The sequence below is a fragment of the Neophocaena asiaeorientalis genome, unplaced genomic scaffold (assembly GCF_003031525.2).
Source record: "Neophocaena asiaeorientalis asiaeorientalis breed wild unplaced genomic scaffold, Neophocaena_asiaeorientalis_V1.1 scaffold32, whole genome shotgun sequence".
In the NCBI taxonomy this organism is placed as follows: domain Eukaryota; kingdom Metazoa; phylum Chordata; class Mammalia; order Artiodactyla; family Phocoenidae; genus Neophocaena; species Neophocaena asiaeorientalis.
This window is the reverse complement of record NW_020185327.1, coordinates 4913264-4936226: the sequence shown is the minus strand read 5'-3', so window position 1 is coordinate 4936226 and position 22963 is coordinate 4913264. Positions and strand designations below refer to the sequence as shown.

Genomic DNA, 22963 nt, shown 5'->3' with positions numbered 1-22963 from the left:
GACCTAGGAACACATACAGACTCAAAGTGATGGGGTGGAAAAGGATATTCTATGCAAATGGAAATCAAAAGAAAACTGGAGGAACAATTCTCATATCAGACAAAATAGACTCTAAAATAAAGACTATTACAAGAGACAAAGAAGGACACTACATAATGATCAAGGGATCAATCCAAGAAGAAGATATAACAATTGTTAATATTTATGCTCCCAACATAGGAGCACCTCAATACATAAGGCAAATGCTAACAGCCATAAAAGGGGAAATTGACAGTAGCACAATCGTTGTAGGGGACTTTAACACCCCGCTTTCACCAATGGACAGATCATCCAAAATGAAAATAAATAAGGAAACACAAGCTTTAAATGATACATTAAACAAGGTGGACTGAATTGATATTTATAGGACATTCCATCCAAAAACAACAGATTACACTTTCTTCTCAAGTGCTCATGGAACATTCTCCAGGATAAATCATATCTTGGGTCACAAATCAAGACTTGGTAAATTTAAGAAAATTGAAATTGTTTCAAGTATCTTTTCAAACTACAACACTATGAGACTAGATATCAATTACAGGAAAAATTTGTAAAAATTACAAACACATGAAGGGTAAACAATACACTACTAACTAACCAAGAGATCAATGAAGAAATCAAAGAGGAAATCAAAAAATATCTAGAAACAAATGACAATGAAAACATGATGACCCAAAACCTATAGGATGCAGCAAAAGCAGTTCTAAGAGGGAAGTTTATAGCAATACATCCTATTTCAAGAAACAAGAACAATCTCAAATAAACAACCTAACTTTACACCTAAAGCAATTAGAGAAAGAACAACAAAAAAAACCCCACAAAGTTAGCAGAAGGAAAGAAATCGTAAAGATCAGATCAGAAATAAATGAAAAAGAAATGAAGGAAATGATAGTAAAGAACAATAAAACTAAAATCTGGTTCCTTGAGAATATAAACAAAATTGATAAACCATTAGCCAGCCTCATCAAGATAAAAAGGGAGAAGACTCAACTCAGCAGAATTAGAAATGAAAAAGGAGAAGTAACACTGGACACTGAAGAAATACAAAGGGATCATGAGAGATTACTACAAGCAACTATATGCCGATCGAATGGACAACCTGGAAGGAATGGACGAATTCGTAGAAGAGCACAACCTTCCCAACACTGAACAAGGAAGAAATAGAAAATATGAAACAACCAATCACAAGCACTGAAATTGAAAGTGTGATTAAAAATCTTCCGAGAAACAAAAGCCCAGGTCCAGATGGCTTCACAGGTCAATTGTATCAAACATTTAGAGAAGAGCTAATGCATATCCTTCTCAAACTCTTCCAAAATAAAGCAGACGAAGGAACACGCCCAAACTCCTTCTATGAGGCCATCAACACCCTGGTACCAAAACCAACTAAGATGTCACAAAGAAAGAAAACTACAGATCAATATCACTGATGAACATAGATGCAAAAAACCTCGACAAAATATATGCAAACAGAATCCAGCAGCTCATTAATAGTATCATGCATCATGATCAAGTGGGGTTTATCCCAGGAATGCAAGGATTCTTCAATATATGCAAATCAATCAATGTGATACACCATATTAACAAACTGAAGGAGAAAAATCATATGATCATCTCAATAGATGCAGAAAAAGCTTTTGACAAAATTCAACATCCATTTATAATAAAAACCCTCCAGAGAGTAGGCACAGAGGGAATTTACCTCAACATAATAAAGGCCGTATATGACAAACCCACAGCCAACATTGTTCTCAATGGTGAAAAACTGAAACCATTTCCTTTAAGATCAGGAACAAGACAAGGTTGTCCACTCTCACTACTATTATTCAACATAGTTTTGGAAGTTTTAACCACAGCAATCAGAGAAGAAAAAGAAATAAAAGGAATCCAAATTGGAGAAGAAGTAAAACGGTCAGTTTGCAGATGACATGATACCATACATAGAGAATCCTAAAGTTGCTACCAGAATACTGCTAGAGCTAATGAATGAATTTGGGAAAGTAACAGAATACAAAATTAATGCACAGAAATCTCTTGCATTCCTGTACACTACTGATGAAAAATCTGAAAGAGAAATTAAGGAAACACTCCATTTACCATTGCAACAAAAAGAATAAAATACCTAGGAATAAACCTACCTAAGAAGACAAAAGACCTGTATACAGAAAATTATAAGACATTGATGAAAGAAATTAAAGATGATACAAAGAGATGGAGAGATATACCATGTTCTTGGATTGGAAGAATCAACATTGTGAAAATGACTATACTACCCAAAGCAATCTACAGATTCAATACAATCCCTATCAAAATACAAATGGCATTTTTCACAGAACTAGAACAAAAAATTTCACAATTTGTATGGAAACACAAAAGACCCTGAAGAGCCAAAGCAATCTTGGGAAAGAAAAATGGAGCTGGCGGTATCAGGCTCCTGGACTTCAGACTACACTACAAGACAACAGTAATCAAGAGAGTATGGTACTGGCACAAAAACAGAAATATAGCTCAATGGAACAGGATAGAAAGCCCAGAGATAAACCCACGCACATATGGTCACCTTATTTTTGGTAAAGGAGGCAAGAATATACAATGGAGAAAGGACAGCCTCTTCAATAAGTGGTGCTGGGAAAACTGGACAGCTACCTGTAAAAGAATGAAATTAGAACAGTCCCTAAAACCATACACAAAAATAAACTCAAAATGGATTAAAGACCTAAATGTAAGGCCAGACACTGTCAAACTCTTAGAGGAAAACATAGGCAGAACACTCTATAACAAATATCACAGCAAGATCCTTTTTGTCCCACATCCTAGAGAAATGGAAATAAAAACAAAAATAAATAAATGGGACCTAATGAAATAGAAAACCTTTTGCACAGCAAAGGAAACCATAAACAAGAGCAAAAGACAACCCTTAACATGGGAAAAAAATATTTGCAAATGAAGCAACTGACAAAGGATTAATCTCCAAAATTTACAAGCAGCCCATGCAGCTCAATATAAAAAAAAACAAACAACCCCATCCAAAAATGGACAGGAGACCTAAATAGACATTTCTCCAAAGAAGATATACAGATTGCCAACAAACCCATGATAGGATGCTCAACATCGCTAATCGTTAGAGAAATGCAAATTAAAACTACAGTGAGGTATCCCCTCACACCGGTCAGAATGGCCATCATCAAAAAAAATCTACAAACAATAAATGCTGGAGAGGGTGTGGAGAAAAGGGAACCCTCTTGCACTGTTGGTGGGAATGTAAACTGATACAGCCACTATGGAGAACAATATGGAGATTCCTTAAAAAACTAAAAATAGAACTACCATATGACCCAGCAATCTCACTACTGGGCATATACCCTGAGAAAACCATAATTCAAAAAGAGTCATGTACCACAGTGTTCATTACAGCTCTATTTACAATAGCCAGGAAATGGAAGCAACGTAAGTGTCCATCGACAGATGAATGGATAAAAAAGATGTGGTACATATATACAATGGAATATTGCTCAGCCATAAAAAGAAACGAAACTGAGTTATTTTCAGTGAGGTGGATGGACCTAGAGTCTGTCATACAGAGTGAAGTAAATCAGAAAGAGAAAAACAAATACTGTATGCTAACACATATATATGGAATTAAAAAAAAAATGTTCATGAAGAACCTAGGGCCAGGACGGGAATAAAGATGCTGACGTACTAGAGAATGAACTTGAGGACACGGGGAGGGGGATGGGTAAGTTGGGACAAAGTGAGACAGTGACATGTACATATATACACTATCAAATGTAAAACCGGTAGCTATTGGGAAGCAGCTGCATAGCACAGGGAGATCAGCTCGGTGCTTTGTGACCACCTAGAGAGGTGGGATAGGGAGGGTGGGAGGGAGGGAGACACAAGAGGAAGAGATATGGGGATATATGTATATGTATAGCTGATTCACTTTGTTATAAAGTAGAAACTAACACAGCATTGTAAAGCAATTATACTCCAGTGAAGATGTTAAAAAAAAAAAAAAGTATTTTACTGGAACTATTTTCTATGTTGAAAAATATTCAACAACAGGTGAGTGATAAAGGAATGATGTCATTGTCATGAATAGAACGCTGTGCAACTGTTAAAAGAATGAGGTAGTCACATGTGTACTGACATGAAACATTCTTTAAGATTATTAAATTTAAAAAGAAGTGCATCATCAAAAGGCAGACATCAGTGGAACAGAATAGAGAGCCCAGAAATAAATCCACATATTTATGGTCAATTAATCTATGACAAAGGAGGCAAGAATATACAATGGAGAAAAGACAATGTCTTCAATAAGTGGTGCTGGGAAAACCGGCCAGCTGTATGTAAAATAGTGAATTTAGAACATTTTCCCACACTATATACAAAATTATATACAAATATAAACTCAAAGTGGATTAAAGACCTAAACATAAAACATGACACCATAAAACTCCTAGGAAAGTACCTAGGCAGAACACTCTTTGACATAAATCACAGCAATATTTTTTGGATCTGTCTCCTAAAGCAAGGAAAACAAAAGCAAAAATAAACAAATGGGAGCTAATTAAACCTAGAAGCTTTAGCACAGCATAGGAAATCATCGACAAAACAAAATGCGGACCTACTGAATGGGAGAAAACTTTTGTGAATGATATGACTGATAAGGGGTTAAAGAACTCATACGACTCAATATTAAAAAAACAAACGACCCAATTAAAAAATAGGCAGAAGACCTAAATAGACATTTTTCCAAAGAAGACATACAGATGGCCAACGGACACATGAAAAGATGCTCAACATCATTAATCATCAGAGAAATGCAAATTAAAACCACAGTGATATATCACCTCACACCTGTCAGAATGGCTATATCAAAAAGTCAACAAATAACAAATGCTGGAGAGGGTGTGGAGAAAAGGGAACATTTGTCCACTCTTAGTAGGAATGTAAATTGGTGCGGCCACTGTGGAAAACAGTATGGAAGTTTCTCAAAAAAACTGAAAATAAAGTTGCCATATGATTCAGCAATTCCACTCCTTGGTATATACCTGAATAAACCAAAAACACCAATTTGAAAAGATACATGTACCCCAATGTTCATAGGAACATTATTTACAGTTGTCAAGATATGGAAGCAACCTAAGTGTCCATCAACAGATGAAGCGATAAAGAAGATGTGGTATATACATGGATATACAGTATGTGGATATACAAAGGAATACTACTTAGCCATGAAAAAAGAAAGAAAATTTGCCATTTGCAGCAACGTGGATGGACATGGAGAGCATTATGCTAAGTGAAATAAGTCAGACAGAGAAAGAAAAATACTGTATGATACCACTTATATGTGGAATCTAAAAAATACAACAAACTAGTGAATACAACAAAAAAGAAACAGACTCACAAATATAGAGTACAAACCAGGGGTTACCAGTGAGGAGAGGGAAGGAAGGAGGGGCAAGATAAGGGTAGGGGATTAAGAGGTACAAACTACTATCTATAAAATAAACTACAAGAATATATTGTACAATACAGGGAATGTAGCCAATATTTTATAGTAATTATGAAGGGGATATAACCTTTAAAATTGTGATCACTATGTTGTATACCTGAAGCTTATATAATATTGTACATTATCTATACCTCAATTTTAAAAAAACATTAAAAAAAAGTGCATCATTAAAAAAATGATGTGGCACACATATACAATGGAATAGTACTCAGCCATAAAAAGCAGTGAAATTGCATTATTTGTATTGAGATAGATGGACCTAGAGTCTGTCATACAGAGTGAGGTAAGTCAGAAAGAGAAAAACAAATACTGTATGCTAACACGTATATATGGAATCTAAAAAAGAAGAGAAAAGATTGTGAAGAACCTAGGGGCAGGACAGGAATAAAGACACAGACGTAGAGAATGGACTTGAGGACACAGGGAGGGGGAAGGGTAAGCTGGGATGAAGTGAGAGAGTGGCATGGACATATATACACTACCAAATGTAAAATTGCTAGTGGGAAGCAGCTGCATAACACAGGGAGATCAGCTTGGTTCTTTGTGACCACCTAGAGGGGTGGGATAGGGAGGGTGGGAGGGAGACGCCAGAGGGAGGAGATATGGGGACATATGTATAACTGATTCACGTTGCTATAAAACAGAAACTAACACACAATTGTAAAGCAATTATACTCCAATAAAGATGTTAAAAAAATTAAGTGTAGTCTTTATCTTCTCAAACAAACTCCACTTCCTTCTATTTTGATTCTAAGGGAAATAAAAATTAATTTTCCTTCATCTATCCCAATATAATCCATCATCAGCTGTGGGTTTCCTTACTATGAGAGACAGTAAGGCCATGTTACTTTATCTCTTCTGTTGAAGAAGAATCACTATTCATGCTCTCTGGGCTCCTGTTTCTCCCTAAGCCCTTAGATTCTCATCCCTATTTAGAATTCTGCAGTGTGCTGGTCCCCTGGGAAAAGAACCAGTCACTGATTGGCTTTTTGCTCTATTTATTACCATGGTACAGTAGAAGGGGAAAAACCCTCTTTCTCTTAATTTATTGTAAAAATATTTTAAGGATGTTTGTTAAGACACGTTATTTATGCTAATCTGCGATGGCAGTGTCTATCCATACCAAGAGGTGGTCCAGAACTGAGAAAATGAAGGAACATAACAGAGGCGTCAGTTGAGGTTGGACTATAGATTAAAGCAAGCGTTGATTTTGAGCGGGAAGACAGGAGACCAGAGTCAGCTGGCAAGGCTGAATTGAGTAACACAGGTGACCAGTATTGCTCTTGAGCCTGTGATCATATATTTGGGATAGAAAGGAAAGGGAAGAGAGGTAAAGAATAGAAAGCAAAATAAATATTTATTATGTGCGTAACCGTTACTTGTCTTACATCACTAGAAAGGTCAGCAGGTAAAGTTAATGATAAAAAGAACCCAATTTATCTATAGGTGATGAAAGAAATTCAGTAGGTGATACAAGGCCTTATTTTTAAGTTCACATAGGACCATCTTTCAGTACACTTAAGTACAACTCAGATAGTAATTTGAAATCTTTGTCTCTTTTTCTCCTTTCTTAAAACACTATTTGTCTTTCCTTGTGGCCCATGTCTTTCCAACATGTCACTCTCCCCATGTGACTAAGGTCAAGAAGAGCCATTGGCCTTCTGTGCCATCCCTGACTCTAGTAGGAGAGTCATATTGGACTCTAAGTCTTCTGAATTGAACACGGAAGAAAGACAAACTTCATTTTTGCTAGTATTGATTGCTTCTCATCATAACTTCTGGGTGTTACTATTTATAATATTGAAATAACTAGAGAACGAGTCAGAAAACCTTGCTCTGCCAGAACTGTCAGACATTTCCACATAGTTTTCACAACCCACCATGCAGTATTTGTTTACCAACATTATGCAGATGAAGCCAAGTTCTGAGAATTGTAAATTATATAACTTCATTTACTGTGAATAGTAGGTCCAACCCCTGTCAATATGTCTTCCAAGAATGGGCAGGCGGTTAGGGGGGTACAATACCATGGAGAAGTTTAAAATTGGGTAAAACTGAAAAGGACATTATCAAAAAAAAAAAAAAAGCACTCAAGACTGCTTTTATTTGGGTACCTTCCCTTTTATCTAATCATATAAATGTATGTATAATATATCTATTATTTATATAGCTTTTATGTAGATACAGATATCTTTCTTTTTTTAACTCCTGAATATCCTTTCTGGCAGCTTGTCTCAGGTTGGTATTTGCAGTCTATGGTATTCTTCATATGAGTTAATTTCCTGATAAATGTGGCTGAATTGAACTCAAACATATTTAAAATTAACAGCTGTCCAGACGAAATGCAATTATTTACACTGAAAACATCATTCTCTTTAAAGTTGAAAAAAGTGGATACAATGGACACATACAGTCTCAGAGATTTTGACCAGTGGTCACACAATCCAGACAAAATACCAGAGGCACAGTTCCAAACCCAAGGGAGAAAGAGGTTGAGTGGCAATTGAGCGGTGGTAGGACTGGGTTTGTGAAAAAGTCTGCATGAACGTGCTTCATATGATAGTCTCAGAATTGTGTCCAGTTATGTTTAACTGGCAGCCTCCTTGAAAGTTTACCTAGATCACTAATTAGTAACAGCTTCGGAAATGGGAGGCATTTCTCTGTCCCTTATTTCTCATCTTAGAATGGGCATCAGTTGCCCATGTTTTAATTACTTTTCATTTGTTCAACCAAGAATCTGAGTGACGCTGTCACTAACACTGTTTTCATTGTACAGTAGACCATGTGCTGGGTGGGCTTCCTGACGAGGATTAATGAGAGCTAAGTACAGAAATCTGCTCAGGTTATTAAAGGCTAACAGTGATTGTTCTAATGTGTCTGTTTATAATGCCCATTGTCTCCTCTACACTCATATTAGCCTAGTCAATGTGTTTGTCAATTGTTAATATCTTTTTGTTGCAGATACAGATGTGGTGTATAAAAGCGAGAATGGACATGTCATTAAACTGAATATAGAAACAAATACTACCACATTATTATTGGAAAACACAACTTTTGTAAGTAATGAATAATTAATTACTTTAATCATTTCAGTATTGTTTAGAATGCTCTCTTGGTATACCTAATGGTCATTTTTTTCAGCTTCAGCACTTGCAAAGCTTTTCAAGTCAAAAGTTAAGGCTGGGATATTATTAGAATCAGTAGATCTATTGATAGAGAATTCCCATGTGACCATCTCCTCTGTTTTCTTCCCAGTTATCCTTTTTAGTAAATGAATAAGTGTTTCTAAGAATAATATTTTTTAGAATGAATATTTATTCCAATATTTTCTATGTAAGTTTAGCCATACAAATGCCAAAATTAAAAAAAAAAAGGTTAGTATAACCCAAGTCATAACTTTTTCTCCGCCTTTACTTTTCATTCTTCCTGACTTGTTTCTAATTGTGGTTTTCGAAATCAAGTAGAAGGCAGGCTTTCTAAAACTGGCCTTTAGTTGGAGTTGATATGCTTTTCTTTTATAATTAAGCATTCTATCAGTATCATTTCTCTTCTCCAGAATCGTTGTTTGGCCTAACAATGATCCAAATAACTGAATGTATTTATTTTGCTCTCATAAATGTATATGAACTTTGGGGTAAATTCAGTCCTCTTAAGGTTAGATTTAGCTATGATTACCTATTGAGTAAGTGATAATGAATCAACTGTTTCAAATGTTCAAAATCTAGGATCAAACACCACTGAAAAATAGTTTAAAAATTTGCTCATTGTTTTATACAACCAAAGGTTCAATGTATTGCCTATTAGATGAGTTCCTATGTTATAACACATGAACTTAGGCCTCAGAAGACCTCCTATACAAATTAAAGGAATAAGCAAACCATCAGATACTTTTTGTACTTACTGGTACTTGTACATCTGGAATAAACATTTAGTCTTCATGTTTGTAATAGAGTGGCCAGGTGGAAGAGATGAAGTGAAAACTTCTGTTGTTAGTGTTTTTATTTAATAAAAGTGGTTGTTGAAATCATGCAGTGATTATATATGTATATATTTGTTAGACTAAATTAAAACAACGAGCTGAGGTACTTTAGCAATTAGGTTATTAACTAACTAATAATGGCATTTCTATTTTTAAATGAATCGGTTAATTCACCGATATTAGAAGAGCAGATACTCTGAATGCAATGATTTATAGTACTTGTGGAATGCCAAGGCAATGTAAGCCATATTGCTCACTTTCTTAGAATATGGATTTCCTTGGGGTAGGTAATGCTTACCTTCCTGAAACAGTTTAACAAACAGCATAGAGCAGTATCTATTATTTCTTAATTGGTTGGTCCTCGGGGATACTAGAGAAGAGGCTAAGGAATCATCGAGAGATTCTGAAATCAATGGGAAAGAAGCCTCCATATGAGATAGGACAGGAGGTAGAAAGCAGGAATCAGTAATTATGACAGCTAATGATCGGCTGATTAAAGTCAATGCGAATTAATTTCAATAAAACTAGTTTGGAGAGCAAAATTAAATGAATTTTTGCATTTGTTTCCTTTATTATAAAGTAACATTTTTGATGGGGGTTATAGACCTTTAGTGGTCAAGTATTTAAGTTAAGAATAGACACGTAGTACGTGAATATCTGGTTATGTGACTGTTCCACACTGATCATCCCCTTACACAGGTTAATGAGGTCTTCTATTGGTCACTAATTATCTTTTTTTTTTTTTCCCAGCATTTATTCCTTGCTTTCTTAGTCTCTTTGGTACATCAGAAAAGGAACAGAACAAACCTTGTCGGTTATTATTTCATTCTGTCATTGGTACTTTGTACTTTACACCAACCCCATGTCATTGTAGTTTTCTCCATGTGTTAATTAATGCCATTTTATCTTTATGCTTGTATGTTTAATATTTTAAAAATCCTTTTGAGGTCTATTTCTGCTCTTTTCTATGTTGGCCATGACTCTTAATTACCACCGAGTCATATTTAACAAATATTCTAATTTACTGATCTTTTAAGATTCATAGGCTCCCTGAAGACATTTATCTCACAACACAGATAATTAAACAGTTTATAAGTCCTAGAGGCATCAGAATTCAGTGGAGGAGGCTGAGGATAAAGATTGGAATGCGACTTATGTTTCCAACTAGTTAACTCAGAACTGCAAACAAAAAATACAAATTAACACGAATCCAGATGAATTCAAAGGAACTTATTTAATCATTTTCTCCTTCTAACTCCAAGATGGCATTATTAAACACACTTGTGTTTTAACGATCATGCTAAGCTAAAGTCTGGATATGCTTTCTCTCTCAGGTCATACTCTTGGGAAAAAAATCTCTTATCAGAGCATAAAATTTTTATTTATAGCGCAGTTTTTTTTCATTGAGCAATTAGCAATACTTTAATGACAATTATAATTAATTGGATTAGATCACTATAAGAAGCTTTGTAGTAAAGTGTACCAAGGCAATTGAGAAAAATAATTATTACTTAAAATGTGACAACAGAATAACCTATTGTATAATAAGACATATTTTGCAAAAAAAATGTGACTGCCAGTTTATTTTAAAACTTAATATAACATCACATTGTCATTTCTCTGCTTACATACATTTTAAATATGAATGGTGGGCACTTTTAGCTATGTAATCATGGTTAGCAGACACTATGAGTAATGATAATATTGGCTGTGACTGTCAAAAATAAAACAAAAGTAAATAATTTTCCTGAAATAATTGGCTTATGTCTTAAGGCATTCTTTTGGAGTGAAGATAGGTGGACTTCTAATGAAGGAGAAAATTAAAGTGTATATAACTTTTTGAAGAGGAGTTACATGAAAGGAGTGATTTAGCCCCAAAAGTGCTCTTAATCATTTTTAAGTGTTTGAAAAAGTTATCTCATAAAGCCAAAACTATTTCAAACAAAAGCTCATTCACAGTGTCATAATGAGGAAAATGTTTCATAAGTATTAGCTATATTCTTTCTACTGGAAATAATTTGAATATCTCCAGTGGTCTTGGCAAAAAACACCAGCATTCATAAATAGTTCTGTCAAATCTCTGAGATTAGAAAGAAATTGGAAAAATGATTCTGTGATATATGCTTAAACATTACTAAGATTAAAAAAAAAAAAAAGCTTGTGTACTAATATGGAAAGGGAAACTAAATATCTGTAAGCTTTTAAAAACTATGCTATAAAAATAGCCTAAAGCATAGAAAGGAAATTCACGGTAACAATCAAGGGAAATGTTACCTGCACATGTTTTGGTCCAACTATTTATTTATAGGTCATTACAAAATAGTAGGTTTGACTAGAACCAAGGAATATTTATGGACTTATCATGCATAGAGATAGCATCAGTTGATTTGCATACCACTGCAGTATTTTTTTTTTTTTACATCTTTATTGAAGTATAGTAGTGGCTGTATCAATTAACATTGCCACCAACAGTGCAAGAGGGTTCCCTTTTCTCCACACCCTCTCCTGCATTTATTGTTTGTAGAATTTTTGATGATGGCCATTCTGACTGGTGTCAGGTAATACCTAATTGTAGTTTTTATTTGCATTTCTCTAATGAATAGTGATTTTGAGCAACCTTTCATGTGTTTGGTGGCAATCTGTATATCTTCATTGGACAAATGACTATTTAGGTCTTCTGCCCATTTTTGGATTAGATTGTTTGTTATTTTTATATTGAGCTTATGAGCTGCTTTAATATTTTGGAGATTACTCCTTTGTCAGTTACTTTTTTTGCAAATATTTTCTTCCATTTTGAGTGTTGTCTTTTCATCTTGTTTATGGTTTCTTTTGCTTTGCAAAACTTTTATGTCTCACTAGGTCCCATTTGTTTATATTTGCATTTCTCTAGGAGGAGGGTCAAAAAGGATCTTGCTGTGATTTATGTCATAGAGTGTTCTGCCTATGTTTTCCTCTAGGAGTTTTATAGTGTCTGACCTTACATTTAGGTCTGTAATCCATTTGGAGTTTATTTTTGTGTATGGTTTTAGGGACTGTTCTAATTTCATTCTTTTACATGTAGCTGTCCAGTTTTCCCAGCACCACTTATTGAAGAGACTGTCTTTTCTCCATTGTATATTCTGATCTCCTTTATCAAAGATAAGGTGACCATATGTGCGTGGGTTTATCTCTAGGCTTTCTATCCTGTTCCATTGGTCTATGTTTCTGTTTTTGTGCCAGTACCTTACTGTCTTGATTTCTGTAGCTTTGTAGTATAGTCTGAAGTCCAGGAGCATGATTCCTCCAGCTCTGTTTTTCTTTCTCAAGATTGCTTTGGCTATTTGGGGTCCTTTGTGTTTCCATACAAATTGTGAAAAATATTTTTCTAATTCTGTGAAAAATGCCGTTGGTAGTTGATAGGGATTGCAATGAATCTTCAGATTGCTTTGGGTAGTATGGTCATTTTCACAACGATGATTCTTCCAATCTAAGAACATGGTATATCTCTCCATCTGTTTGTATCATCTTTAATTTCTTCCATCAGTGTCTTATAGTTTTATGCATACAGGTCTTTTGTCTCCTTAGGTAAGTTTATTCCTAGGTATTTTATTCTTTTTGTTGCAGTGGTAAATGGGACTGTTTCCTTAATTTCTCTTTCAGTTTTCATCATTAGTGTACAGGAATGCAAGAGATTTCTGTGCATTAATTTTGTATCCTGCCACTTTCCCAAATTAATTGCTTAGCTGTAGTAGTTTCTTGGTAGCATCTTTAGTGTTCTCCATGTATAGTATCATGTCATACGCAAACTGACCGTTTTACTTCTTCTCCGGTTTGGATTCCATTTATTTCTTTTTTTTCTCTGATTGCTGTGGGTAAAACTTCCAAAACTTTATTGAATAATAGCAGTGAGAGCGGGCAGCCTTGTCTTTTTCCTGATCTTAGTGGAAATGGTTTCAGTTTTTCACCACTGAGAACAATGTTGTCTGTGGGTTTGTCATATATGGCCTTTATTATGTTGAGGTAAGTTTCCTCTATGCTTACTTTCTGGAAGGTTTTTATCTTAAATGGGTGTTGAATATTGTCAAAAGCTTTTTCTGCCTCTATTGAGATTATCATATGGTTTTTCTCCTTCAGTTTATTAATATGGTTTATCACATTGATTGATTTGCATATATTGAAGAATCCTTGCATTCCTGGGATAAACCCCACTTGATCATGGTGTATGATCCTTTTAATGTGCTGTTGGATTCTTTTTGCAGGTATTTTGTTGAGGATTTTTGCATCTATATTCAGCAGTGATATTGGTCTGTAGTTTTCTTTCTTTGTGACATCTTTGTCTGGTTTTGGTACCAGGGTGTTGATGGCCTCATAGAAGGAGTTTGGGCGTGTTCCTTCGTCTGCTTTATTTTGGAAGAGTTTGAGAAGGATATGCATTAGCTCTTCTCTAAATGTTTGATACAATTGACCTGTGAAGCCATCTGGACCTGGGCTTTTGTTTCTTGGAAGAGTTTTAATCTCAATTTCAGTGCTTGTGATTGGTTGTTTCATATTTTCTATTTCTTCCTTGTTCAGTGTTGGGAAGGTTGTGCTCTTCTACGAATTCGTCCATTCCTTCCAGGTTGTCCATTTGATTGGCATATAGTTGCTTGTAGTAATCTCTCATGATCCCTTTGTATTTCTTCAGTGTCCAGTGTTACTTCTCCTTTTTCATTTCTAATTCTGCTGAGTTGAGTCTTCTCCCTTTTTATCTTGATGAGGCTGGCTAATGGTTTATCAATTTTGTTTATATTCTCAAGGAACCAGATTTTAGTTTTATTGTTCTTTACTATCATTTCCTTCATTTCTTTTTCATTTATTTCTGATCTGATCTTTACGATTTCTTTCCTTCTGCTAACTTTGTGGGGGTTTTTTTTTGTTGTTCTTTCTCTAATTGCTTTAGGTGTAAGGTTAGGTTGTTTATTTGAGATCGTTCTTGTTTCTTGAAATAGGATGTATTGCTATAAACTTCCCTCTTAGAACTACTTTCGCTGCATCCCATAGGTTTTGGGTCGTCGTGTTTTCGTTGTCATTTCTTTCTAGGTATTTTTTGATTTCCTCTTTGATTTATTCATTGATCTCTTGGTTATTTAGTAGTGTATTGTTTAGCCTCCATGTGTTTGTATTTTTTACAGTATTTTTCCTGTAATTAATATCTAGTCTCATAGTGTTGTGGTTGGAAAAGATACTTGATACGATTTCAATTTTCTTAAATTTACCAAGGCTTGATTTGTGACCCACAATATCGTCTATCCTGGAGAATGTTCCTTGAGTTCTTAAGAGGAAAGTGTCTTCTGTAGTTTTTGGATGGAATGTACTATAAATATCAATTGAGTCCATCTTGTTTAAGTTTAATTTAAAGCTTGTGTTTCCTTATTTATTTTCATTTTGGATGATCTGTCCATTGGTGAAAGTGGAGTGTTAAAGTCCCCTACTATGATTGTGTTACTGTCGATTTCCCCGTTTATGGCTGTTAGCATTTGCCTTATGTATTGAGGTGCTCCTATGTTGGGTGCATAAATATTTACAATTGTTATATCTTCTTCTTGGATTGATCCCTTGATCATAATGTAGTGTACTTCTTTGTCTCTTGTAAGCCTTTATTTTAAAATATATTTTTTCTGATATGAGAATTGCTATTCTAGTTTTCTTTTGATTTCCATTTGCATGGAATATCTTTGTCCATCCCCTCACTTTCAGTCTGTATGTGTTCCTAGGTCTGAAGTGGGTCTCTTGTAGACAGCATATATATAGGTTTTGTTTTTTTATCCATTCAGCCAGTCTATGTCTTTTGGTTGGAGCATTTAATCCATTTACATTTAAGGTAATTATCGATATGTATGTCCCTATTACCATTTTAAAAATTGTTTTGGGTTTGTTATTGTAGGTCTTTTCCTTCTCTTGTGTTTCCTGCCTAGAGAATTTCTTTTAGCATTTGTTGTAAATCTGGTTTGCTGGTGCTGAATTCTCTTAGCCTTTGGTTGTCTGTAAAGGTTTTAATTTCTCTGTCAAATCTGAATAAGATCCTTGCTGGGTAGAGTAATCTTCATTGTAGGTTTTCCCCTTTCATCACTTTAAACATGTCCTGCCACTCCCTCTGGCTTGCAGGGTTTCAGCTGCTAGATCATCTGTTAACCTTATGGGGATTCCCCTGTATGTTATTTGTTGCTTTTCCCTTGCTGCTTTTAATATTTTTTCTTAGTATTTAATTTTTGATAGTTTGATTAATATGTGTCTTGGCGTGTTTCTCCTTGGTTTTATCCTGTATGGGACTCTCTGTGCTTCCTGCAATTGATTGACCTATCCTTTCCCATATTAGGGAAGTTTTCAACTATAATTTCTTCAAATATTTTCTCAGTCCCTTTCTTTTTCTCTTCTTCTTCTGGGACCCCTATATTTCAAATGTTGGTGCGTTTAATATTGTTCCAGAGGTCTCTGAGACTGTCCTCAATTCTTTTCATTCTCTTTTCTTTATTGTGATCTGTGGTCATTATTTCCACTGTTTTATCTTCTAGGTCACTTATCTGTTCTTCTGCCTCAGTTATTCTGCTATTGATCCCTTTTAGAGAATTTTAAATTTCATTTATTGTGTTGTTCATCATCATTTGTTTGTTCTAGTTCTTCTAGGTCCTTGTTAAACATTTCTTGTATTTTCTCCATTCCATTTCGAAGATTTTGGATCATCTTTACCATCATTTCTCTGAATTCTTTTTCAGATAGACTGCCTAGTTCCTCTTCATTTATTTAGTCTGGTTGGTTTTTACTTTGCTTCTTCATTTGCTGTATATTTCTCTGTCTTTTCATTTTGCTGAACTTACTGTTTTTCTGGTCTCCTTTTTGCAGGCTGCAGGTTCATAATTCCCATTGTTTTTAGTGTCTGCCCCCAGTGGGTAATGTTGGCTCAGAGGATTGTGTAGGCTTCCTGATAGAGGGGAGTGGTGCCTGTGTTCTGGTGAATGAGGCTGGATCTTGTCTTTCTGGTGGGCAGGTCCACGTCTGGTGTTGTGTTTTGGGGTGTCTGTGAACTTACTATGATTTTAGACAGCCTCTGTGCTAATGGGTGGGGTTGTGTTCCAGTCTTGCTAGTTGTTTGGCATGGGGTGTCCAGCACTGGAGCTTGCTGGTCGTTGAGTGGAGCTGGGTCTTAGCGTTGAGTAGGAGATCTCTGGGAGGGCTCTCGCCGATTGATATTATGTAGGGCCAGGAGTTCTCTGGTGGTCCAATGTCCAGAAATCAGCTCTCCCACCTGAGAGTCTCAGCCCTGACTCCTGGCAAAGACCCTGTCAGCCACATGGCTCAATAGAGCTGATAGTTAGGGACTTCCCTGGTGGTCCAGTGGTTAAAACTCCATGCTTCAACTGCAGGGGGCACAGGTTCAATCTCTGCTTGGGTGTTAAGATCCTTGGGTGTGTTGTGGGTTTTACTGTCTTTTTTAGGAAGAATTCACAGATAGGTAGAAAACTTGGGGCCAGTCCTGGCGGGCTGCCATTGCAGTATTTTTATTTGTTTAAATTTCACTTATTCTGCCACTGAATATTTGGGGTGGGGGATAGATAAAAATCTTCTTACCACCAAGATATCAAGGAGCTTATTTTCTCATTTATGTTTGAGGAAAGAGCTACGTGTTGGGAAAAAAGAATAGAATGGCACAAGCAATCATTTGTTGGATAAAGACAGTCAAAATTTCACCTCTTAAAATTTGAAATAGAGAAAGTTTGTCAGGGTTTTCTGACCACCCAGGTGTTTCACATGCTGGCTATAATCATGGAGGCTTTATATGTTAAAAATCTGGGCTCAGACAAAGCATACAATGATGGCAGAGTAGGAAGACCCTGAACTCACCTCCTCTCACAGGCATACCAAAATTACAACTATTTACAGAACAACTATTGATAAGAAAGATCGGAATCTACCAGAAAAGATCTTCCACAACTAAAGATAAAGAGAACGAATCACAACAAGACAGCTGGGGGTGTGGGAAGAGTTATGGTATATTCAAGACCCATACCTCTGGGAGAGTGATCCACAAATGGGAAAATAATTACAACTGCAGAGGTTCTCCCCAAGGAGCAAGGGGTCTGAGTCCTGTATTGGGCTCCCCAGCCAGAGGTACCAGAGCAAGAATTGGAGCCCCAAAAATGTATGGCTTTGAAGGCCAGAGGGGCTTACTTTCAGGTGATCCAGAGGACTGTGGGAAATAGAGACTCCACTCTTAAAGAGTGCACATACAATCTCACACACTGTGGGACCCAGGGCAGAAACAGTAGTTTGAAAGAACTCTGGGTCATACCTACCTGCTGATCTTGGAGAAGCTCCTGGAGAGGCAGGAGGTAACTGGAGCTCACCCTGAGGATATAAATACTGGCAGCAGCCATTTTGGGGAGCTCCTTCTCCCATGTGGAAACTGAAGCTGTCAAGGAATATTTTGGAATCCTCCCTCCTGCTTATTAAAGTCAGAACCCAGCCCTGCCACCCCCACCTTCTAGCCTCTAGGCACCAGTACTGGAATCCCTCAGGCCAAGCAACCAGCTGGGTAGGGACACAGCCCCACATACCAGTAGACACGCTGCCTTAAGACTCCCTGAGCCCATACCTTCCCCTGGACATGGCCGTGTCCACCAGAGCGTCCAGGACCGAGACCCACACACCAGTACACAGGCACTAGACCCAGGACCTCCAGGGCCCTGCAGCCAGAGACCCTGGGAACCACCTCTGCCCACCAGTGGGCAGGAATGATCCCCAGAACCCCCTGGGCCCTGGCCACACCCACCAGCCAGCCAGCTCTAGACTTGGGACAAACCTCATCCACCAGCAGTCCAACACCAACTCTGTGACTCCTGGACCTAGGACCCAGCTCTGCCTGCCAGCAGGGTGGCACTAGCCCCAGGACCTAACTTTACCCACTGGTGGGTGAGCACCTTGTACTCCTCTGCCTCGTTATATATCCCCACTCTCCAGTGAGCCAGTACCAACTTTGGTATACCGTAGAACCTGCAGCCAGCCATGTAAGGAACTGGCCTAACCCACCAGCAGGCTAACACTAAATCCAAGAACCTAGCCCCAAAGCCATCCACCCCAGAACCTAGTTCTGCCTCAGAGTTCACCAGCACTAGGGCTGGGGCCCCCAGGGGTTCCACAGCCAGATGCCTTGTGACCTGGCCCCACCAACCAGTGGCTGGCAATCTCCACACAAGGCAGGGCCTGACAACCAACCAAACCAGGAGCCAGCCGCCGCACTTACCAGACCCTGTCCACAGTAGTTAGCCCACCACAGCAGAAGAGCCCACATAGCTCACATAGGGGCATCCCTAGAGCATATAGCTCTGGTGACCAGAGGGGTATATGGTGCTGAGATGTACAGGATGTCTCCTACAAAAGACCACTTCTCCAAGGTTGAGAAACCTAACCAACATACAAGAAATAGAAACAGCAAATTAAGCAAAGTAAGGTGACAGAGGAACATGTTCCAAACAAAGGAACAAGATAAAACCCCATAAGAACTAAATGAAATGGATAGAGGTAGGTGATCTAACAGATGGAGTTCAAGGTAATAACAATAAAGATAACCAAACCAATGAACTTGAGAGAAGAATTGATGAGCAGAGAGGGAAGTTATAAGTTTTTAACAAAGAGTTAGAAAATATAAAGAAGAACAAAGTAGAGATGAAGAATGCAGTACTGAAACAAAACAAAAGAAACAAACAAACAAAAACACTAGAAAGAATAAACAGTAGTTTAAATGATGCAGAGGAATGGATCAGCGAGTTGGAAGACAGAGTAGTGGAAATCACGAATGGTGAACAGAAAAAAGAAAAAACAAATAAAAAGAAATAAGGACAGCTTAAGAGGCCTCTGAGACAATATCAAGCATAGTAACATTGATATTATAGGGGTTCTAGAAGGAGAAGAGATAGAGAAAGGGGCAAAGAACGTATTTGAGGACATAATAGCTTAAAACTTCCCTAACCTGGGAAGGGAAGCAGACACTCAGGTCCAGGAAGCACAGAGAGTCTCAAATAGGATCAACCCAAAGAGAACCACACCAAGGCACATTGAAATTAAAATGGCAGAAGTTAAAGATAAAGGGAGGAATATTAAAAGCAGCAAGGGAAAAGAGCAAGTTACCTACCAGGCAACTCCCATTAGGCTATTAGCTAACATTTCAGCAGAAACTCTTCAGGACAGAAGGGTGGCACAGTATATTTAAAGTGATGAAAGTGAAAAACCTAAAACCAAGGAAACTACCCAGCAACACATTCACTTGGATTTGTAGGAGATCAAAAGTTTTACAGACAAGCAGAAGTTAAGAGTTCAGCACCACCAAACCAGCTTTACGAGAGGTGTTAATGGGACTACTCTAAGTGAAAAAGAAAAGGTCACAACTAGAAATGTGAATATTATGAAAGGAAAAAACTCATTGGTAAAGGCAAATATACAGTAAATATATTTTGGATATTAACCCCTTATTAGTCATATAATTTGCAAATATTTTCTCCCATTCAGTAGGTTGCCTTTTCATTTTGTCAGTGGTTTCATTTGCTGAGCAAAAGCTTTTAAGTTTAATTAGGTCCCTTTTGTTTCTTTTGTCTGAGGAGACAGATCCCCCAAAAATATTGCTACAATTTCTATCAAAGAGTGTTCTGCCTGTGTTGTCTTCTAGGAAGTTTTAGGTCTTATATTTAGGTCTTTAATCCATTTATTTTTGTATATGGTGTGAGGAAATGTTCTAATTTCATTCTTTCACATGTAACTGTTCAGCTTTCCCAGCACCACTTATTGAAGAGACTGTTTGTTCTCCATTGCATATTCTTAGCTCCTTTGTTGTATATTAATTGACCATAAGTGTGTGGGTTTATTTCTGGGCCCTGTATTATGTTCCATGGATGTGTGTGTCTGTTTTTGTGCCAGTACTGTGTTATTTTGATTACTGTAGCTTTGTAGTGTAGTCTGAAATCAGGGCACCTGATTCCTCCAGCTGTGTTCTTTTTTATTAAGTTTGCTTTGGCAATTTGTTGTCTTTTGTGGTTCCATATAAATTTTGCAATTATATGTTTTGCTCTGTGAAAAATGTCATGGGTATTCTGATAGGGATTCCATTAAATCTGTAGATTGCCTTGGATAATATGGGAATTTTAATGATATTAATTCTTCTGATCCACGAACATTGGATATCTTTCCATTTCTTTGTATCAGCTTCAGTTTTCTTCATCAGTGTTTTATTGTTTTCACAGTATAGGTCTTTCACCCCCTTGGCTAAGTTTATTCCTAGGTATTATTTTCATTTTGATGTGATTTTAAATGGGATTGTCTTCTTGCTTTCTCTCTCTGATAGTTCATAAGTGGTGTATAGAAAAGCAACAGATTTCTGTATATTATTCTTATATCCTGAAACCTTACTGAATTCATTTATAATCGCTAAACTTTTTTGGTGGATACTTTAGGGTTTTCTATATATGGACTCATGTCATCTGCAAATAGTGAGTTTTATTCCTTCCTTTCCAGATTGGATGCCTTTTATTGCTTTTTCTTGTCTGATTGCTATGGCTAGGAATTTCAATACTATGTTAAATGTAAATGGTGAGTGTGGGCATCCTTGTCTTGTTCCTGATTTCAGATGAAGAGCTTTCAGCTTTTCACTGTTGAGTATGATGTTGGCTGTGGGTTTGTCATAAATAGCCTTTTTATGTTGAGATATGTTCCATCTACACATTCTATTCTTTATAAAAGAAATAGTAATTAAAGATTCATTTCATAGAGATAATCTTACATCTTTATACTATGTATACACTTACATATTAAGTAAAACAAACAAACAAATTCACATTGTAACTTCCCTTTATTTGGAGCAAAGCATTTATGTTTATAATCTCTCCTTCAGTTTAATACTATTTTTACAATTCTGTGGCTTTCTTCTTTCTTATCATTTGTTATGTCCCATAATTTTTATATGTCCCTTAAATATTAACATTTGAGATTTTATAAATTGTAGTATAATTACAAATAGAAATATTATTCTTAATCTCTCTCATTGACATGTTTAAGAACAATATAGTGAAAACATGGTTGGAAAAAAATATATATAGTATATTGACCTATCTGATATGACAGTCACTAGCCACATATGGCTATTTAAATTTATTTTTAAACTACTTAAAATCATGTAAAATTAAAAACTCCATCTTTTAGTGACAACAGCCACATTTTAAACATTCAATATCCAAGTGTAACCAGTGGCTGCCACACCAGATGATGTTCATACAAAGCCTTTCCATTACCATAGGAAGTTCTTCTGCACAGTGCTGATATACATGTATATATAATAAAAATAAAAGTTTTCCTCCATATCACTCAGTACTCCTTTTTGAGGGTAGCCATGTACATATTTCTGCTCACCAAAAATGACTCCAGAAATATGTCTGTGGGTCTTCTTACATCTGTACATAAACAATATATTTCAAAATATATGCACTCGTGTGTGTGGGTATTTAATTTCAACAGCATGGATGGTCTCCCCTTTTCATCTAATTAATAATATAACCTGAAGGTCTTTTTATATAAATGCTTTTGTTTTTCTCTAATATTATTTAACGAGTACATAGAATTCCCTTGCATAATGCACTACCATATATTCATTTCTATTATATTCCTGTAAATACACTTGGCAACCATTTTTGAAACATATTTGTAGGCTAAATTCATAGAAGTACTATTGCTGGGTCAAAAGAAATGTCAATTTGAAATTTAATAGTATCAAATTGTATTAATCAGATCCACCAATAGTATATGATATTGCCTGTTAACCTACTCTGGCCATCACTAATATTGCCAACATATTAACTAATATCAATTTGGCTGATGAAAAAATAGTACTTAATTGTTATATTGATTTGCAATTATTTAATTATGAATGAGATTGAGCATTAACTTGTCATATGTGCCTTGACAATTGGTTCATTTTTTCCTATGAATTCCTTTGCATAACCTTTTATAATTGGGACTCTGCAAGTGAGACACATGTGCAGCAGCATTTCATCTTTACATATTTCTACTTAGCTTGAATCTCACTGGAATCATTCATTCACCACCATCTGCAAAGTCCAGTGAAAGTTTTTTTTGTATTTCAAATGTCTTATTAGACCTGTATCTATTATTAACTGGTGGAAGAAGGAATGAATAATGAGCGTTAATGAAGGAGGAACAATGGGAGGATTTGTGAGTAAATGTAATGTAGCTTTAAATACCTATTTAAATTTAAAATTTAAATTTAAATACCTATTTAATATAAGAAGAACCATCTGCCCTATAAAGTGTTAGAAAGGTACCCCTTAATTTTTCCTCTGAATTGTCACATCCTATAATTTTTTTGTTTATTTGTATCTTGTATCTATTATAATCTCATGTTAAAATTAGAG

General features: G+C 36.2%; 1 protein-coding gene across 1 annotated transcript in view; it reads left to right on the top strand.

The window, feature by feature from the left end:
* The window catches only part of DPP10 (dipeptidyl peptidase like 10), a 638912-nt gene that overhangs the window by 298625 nt on the left and 317324 nt on the right, over nt 1-22963 (top strand). The window contains exon 4 of the mRNA XM_024734508.1: nt 8519-8613. Coding sequence (XP_024590276.1) covers nt 8519-8613 — 95 coding nt within the window. The remainder of the gene's footprint in view (nt 1-8518; nt 8614-22963) is intronic.